A 4,542-nucleotide genomic window follows, 5' to 3' on the forward strand; every position below is an offset into this window, starting at 1 on the left:
TTGATTTAATTAACAATGGTTTATTTATTTTCTTTTCTTTTTTTTTCTTACATAAATTTAATGATGTTCATTATAAACAAAAATCCAGATATATATATATAATATACTTATATTTATATGCAAATAAAACGTGAATGTTGTTTGATCTACATCACTCATTAAATTGAATTTTTTAAACAAATATATGTATATGTCTATATATATATAAAAATATATCTTTCGTCAGAGGGTATTATAATATAACTTTGAACGTTGTACATATTTGTAATTACTAAAAATTCCCTAACTCTCATATATTCTCATTTATCTTATCACCGGATCAACAAATCATGTTACTGACACATTTGGCATATGGTTCAATTACCCAACGATATTAATCCATGATAACGATCCGCATGCATTACGAAATTATAAAACATAGATTATATTTTTTGTTTTTGTGAGACGGAATAGTATTGCAACTATCTTACACATATTCTCACATATGCGCGTATACGTTTAAATGTAATCCGTGATAACGCGCGTAATTGATCATAAAAAACAGATTTAACTTAAAAACAATAATTTAACCAGTTAAACACCAATTCCAAATATACTAAACAATATTCACGTATTTGTCGTAGATTTGCGAAACATAAATTTGCATTTGGACACTGCACCCAATGTTGGTTTGATCATAGTAAATGCTGTACCGATTACGAACGATGCAAATGTTAAATCTCTTCCTAATTTGGTATCGGGCCACCAACGTGTGTATGTACCATTGATCAATGCAGCTAATAAAACTAAAGTTACTAAAATACCACCAACAATGTGAAAGATCTTAATGTTTATTGGTCGTATACGTGGATAAAACCATTTCGTATTATCCGCGAATATACCACTGATCATCAGTATAGCAAATAATATCATTGCTGCTAATCCTAGTTTTCCGTGTACAGATGTAAAGTGCGAACGATTACCCTTCATTATAATTATTACGAGCACCCCTGCTAACGTTAAAACAAATCCTAAACTTTGTAGAACCCAGTGAATCAATATTCGATTCTTTCGTGTCAATTTTGAAGAAACGTATGCCTCACCCGATACGCAGTAAATTGCTTCCAGCATCAGCAGGCCGATCTGTTTGAATTCATAATAATTAATATTATATATATATATATTTCTTTTTTTATATATTATTCATGGTTACGTTTTTTATTTTATTATCTTTAGAAATAGAATTAAATGTTCTTAAGATTAGGTTCGTATTTGTTTTTTTATTCACAAAAGAAAATAGAAAAGGAATCCCCTTATTCGAGTATTTTATGTAACGTCAAAGGAGAAGAAGTTGTATATCACGCGATTTTTGTCGTTTCTTAATGAACGGTATAGTTCGTTTTTAAGATAAATTACACTAGTGATTGTAGTTGTAATATATGCATTATTATTACCACCATCATCATCAATTGTTGTTAGAATCACACAACTCGTAACTTGCAATTCACTAAAGATTTATTATCCGTTGATTCTTACTTCTGAGTTTAGTTGATGACTTGCTATTGGCTAAGGCGTTATCACTTTTACGAAATCATCCTACGATTGTCTTTTGTAATTTATTCCAACACGCAGGATACAAAATTGCCGGATTTTTGTGTCATTCTATATATATAATAGTTTTTTTTTTTTTTGTAAATTTTTAATGCTAATTATATTAACACACACGCGCTCACGTAAATAAAATCATGATGTTCATCTTGCTCGAATAAGGATTAATTTGTAACATTATTATTCAAATTAACGTGTGTATAATTTTCTTTATAAGATTTTTCCTTCTTTTTATTTTTTATCGTTATTTGGAAAGATTTAAGGGATTGGAAAGTGTGATCCCATAAAAAAAATGAGATCCCAGGTAAAACCCCTAGTATATTTTATGGCAAATACGAGCCTACTTAAAATGCTGAACGATGAATGAAGATAAAAAGATTAGAAAGTTTCTTACCCCAACCGTTGTTAATATTGGATGCCATGAAAAAGTATTGTAAGTATTAACTGATAGCACGACGATATATATTACGGGGGTCAATAGAAGAAGATGCGTTAGAACAGATATTGCTATGGCTAGTGGATGTGGGGAAGTTTTTGTTGGACTTGTAGAAGCCGTCATATTTGAGGTGGTTGAAATATTTTTTCCTTTTATGGGAATACTGCAACAAAAAAATATAGGACAAGATATTATCAATACGAAAAATATAGAAGAAAAATGGAGAAAGATTATTTAGAATATTTTTTTTTTTATATCAGTTGAACGAATCTTTTATTTTTTAACAGAAAGAGAGAGAGAGAGAGAGAAGAGAGGAAAAATATAGTTGCAAATATTTTGTAGCCGAACTTTGTTAGATTTTTAAATGAATTATTATTATTATTTTCTTTTTTCTTTTTTTTTTATTTTAGATATAACTTACTTTTGAATAAAATTTGTAGTTTGGGAGATAGCCTTTGTTCTTTTTTCTTTTTTTTTCACGTTAACGCACGATGCCTCACTTCGAACTATGAAAATACGAATGAGCCTTCAGAATGAGATAGATAAATTAAAGTTTGTGATAGCAATAAGTGTCAGAGACGAAATAAATTCCATATAGATTTATAGATAACAGATAGTGACGATAATTTAATCGTGAATAAGAAATAAAGAAAAAATTCTCGTAGTTCTGATATTATTAAGCACGTACGACGATACAATCCATCTCTTATTTTTTTTCTTTTTGGTTATCACTTACACTTATTGATTTTTCATAGAGATATATATTTCCACTTAAAAAATAGAAATTATTTCAGTAAAAGATAATCTCTTTTAACAAACATTCCCTGGTTTTGTCGCGTTAATTTGTTATTTTTATTAATCCTAACTATTGTCACAAATATTATCTTAAATAAATATATAAATAAAATAACGATATAAAATGCTGAAGAATTTTATTAACGAGATATAACGAGGTGCCAATTAGGAAATATATAAAGAATGAAGATTTATTTTCAAGAGAAAAAAATAAGAAGAGACAAATATAAAAAAAAAAAAAAAAAAAAGAAAAAAAGCTATTCTCTTTACTAATGTCCACTAGCAACAAGTGGTATTTACACAAACAAAGTGAATGGGATAAGTGAAGAAGAAGAAGAAGAAGAAAAAGAATCAGAAGAACACAAGATAGGTATAACACTTGGAATCCAATTAGGCACGTCCTTAAGACACTGTTCTTGAAAAAGAAAAAACAAAAGTACACTCGAGTTTTGTTCGTGATGGATAAGTAGAAAGAAGCAGAGTTTGTGTCTCATCTCTCGTTAACACGTTAAAAAAAAATTAGAAAGAGAAAAAATAAAAAAAAATTACTTTACAGATAAATTTCTTTTTTTCAGTAATCAATTAAATATGTATATATATAAAAGAATGTCTTCTAAAAATTTATTTAAATAGATACAAACTCACCTTGTTTATATTTGCGAAATAGATAGAAGAGAAGAAAAAAATAATTAAATCTTTTAATTTTACGTATTTTCTTTTTGTACAAATAATTTTTTCCCTTTAATTAAAAGGAATAAGATAAATAATTGTTTGTACAGGAGTTAGTAAGATAGATAAAGATAGAATCGGATATAATGCACGAATCGAAAGCTGTCTCTTGACTGATGTGAAGAAAAGCAGAGAATTATACTAAACCCGAAGCATGTTCAGTTTCAAACTGATGTTTATCGTAATGTTGATGCGTTGATTTTTCCTCGTTGCTTCGTCATAAACGAGACCTTGGTTTAAATAATCGTTTGAAATATTCGTTCTTTAACTTTTGCAAATTAATTAGTCACCCTGTATGCGTTCTTTTATTCATATAATTTATGATCTATACAAAACTTTGTTATTTTTTCATTTATTTTTACGTGTAATTAATTTCGTATTATTTCATAGAAAATGAGAAATTTTAAAATAAATTCGTTTAATATTTTTCTTCATAGTTTCTTCGACAGGGAAATAAATTTTATTCGCGTAATAAACGCGTCTAATTTTGTATTATAATTATTATTATTTTATGTGACAACAAAAAAATATTCAGAGATCGGGAAAATAACTGATTGTGAGTCTCAAAGTTCATGAGATTCCAAATCGTTGAATGTTTAATAAATGCTCGAATTACTTAGCCGGTTTTTCCCAAATCGATTATTTTAATCTTGTGTCCATATATACTAAATTATTATTATTAACTTTGTATATGATAGCTAAGTGTTTGCACATGTGTATATGTATAAAGTGTTATGCAAAGATAGCCGTGTTGACCTTCAAGATAGTTTTTTAGAAATAATTGTCTCACTATAATTGTTTATAGATGCAATTTTCTTTCGACATAAAACATCTCACTTTGTTGCTTAACGAGTCATTTCCATTGGTTTTCTTCGTAATTCTTATGAAATAACTATCTTTTTTTTTTCTCTTTTTTAACACGTGATTTACACAAAATCTCATTGTTAAATCATCGATAAGTGTAAATATATATTTACATTTATTTATAGTTATTT

At 27.7% G+C, this 4,542-nt stretch overlaps 1 protein-coding gene across 2 annotated transcripts; it reads right to left on the reverse strand.

Moving 5' to 3' along the window:
* Window positions 1–3,661, reverse strand: LOC106790582 (cytochrome b561 domain-containing protein 2). Of its 2 annotated transcripts, XM_014755593.1 has the most exons (4): window positions 3,464–3,508; window positions 2,445–2,529; window positions 1,982–2,186; window positions 1–1,122 (listed from the first exon to the last, which is right to left on the reverse strand). In XM_014755593.1, exons 3-4 carry the CDS (start codon window positions 2,144–2,146, stop codon window positions 607–609), a joined length of 681 nt encoding a protein of 226 aa, XP_014611079.1. In that variant the 5' UTR covers window positions 2,147–2,186; window positions 2,445–2,529; window positions 3,464–3,508; the 3' UTR covers window positions 1–606. The 2 variants fall into 2 exon arrangements, with proteins under 2 accessions (XP_014611079.1, XP_014611078.1); XM_014755592.1 differs by lacking the exon at window positions 2,445–2,529 and having other exon boundaries at window positions 3,464–3,661.
* Between the last annotated feature and the right edge of the window lie 881 nt (window positions 3,662–4,542).

Source organism: Polistes canadensis, unplaced genomic scaffold, assembly GCF_001313835.1.
Source record: "Polistes canadensis isolate GaletaPanama2010 unplaced genomic scaffold, ASM131383v1 scaffold_248, whole genome shotgun sequence".
Classification (NCBI taxonomy): domain Eukaryota; kingdom Metazoa; phylum Arthropoda; class Insecta; order Hymenoptera; family Vespidae; genus Polistes; species Polistes canadensis.

What these genes read in the sequence shown, in the direction of transcription:
- LOC106790582 (XM_014755592.1), bottom strand. Translation starts at nt 2,146, where the DNA reads ATGACGGCTTCTACAAGTCCAACAAAAACTTCCCCACATCCACTAGCC. An exon ending in CAATATTAACAACGGTTGGG is followed by an intron (nt 1,123 to 1,981) that starts GTAAGAAACTTT and finishes GAATTCAAACAG; the next exon opens with ATCGGCCTGCTGATGCTGGA.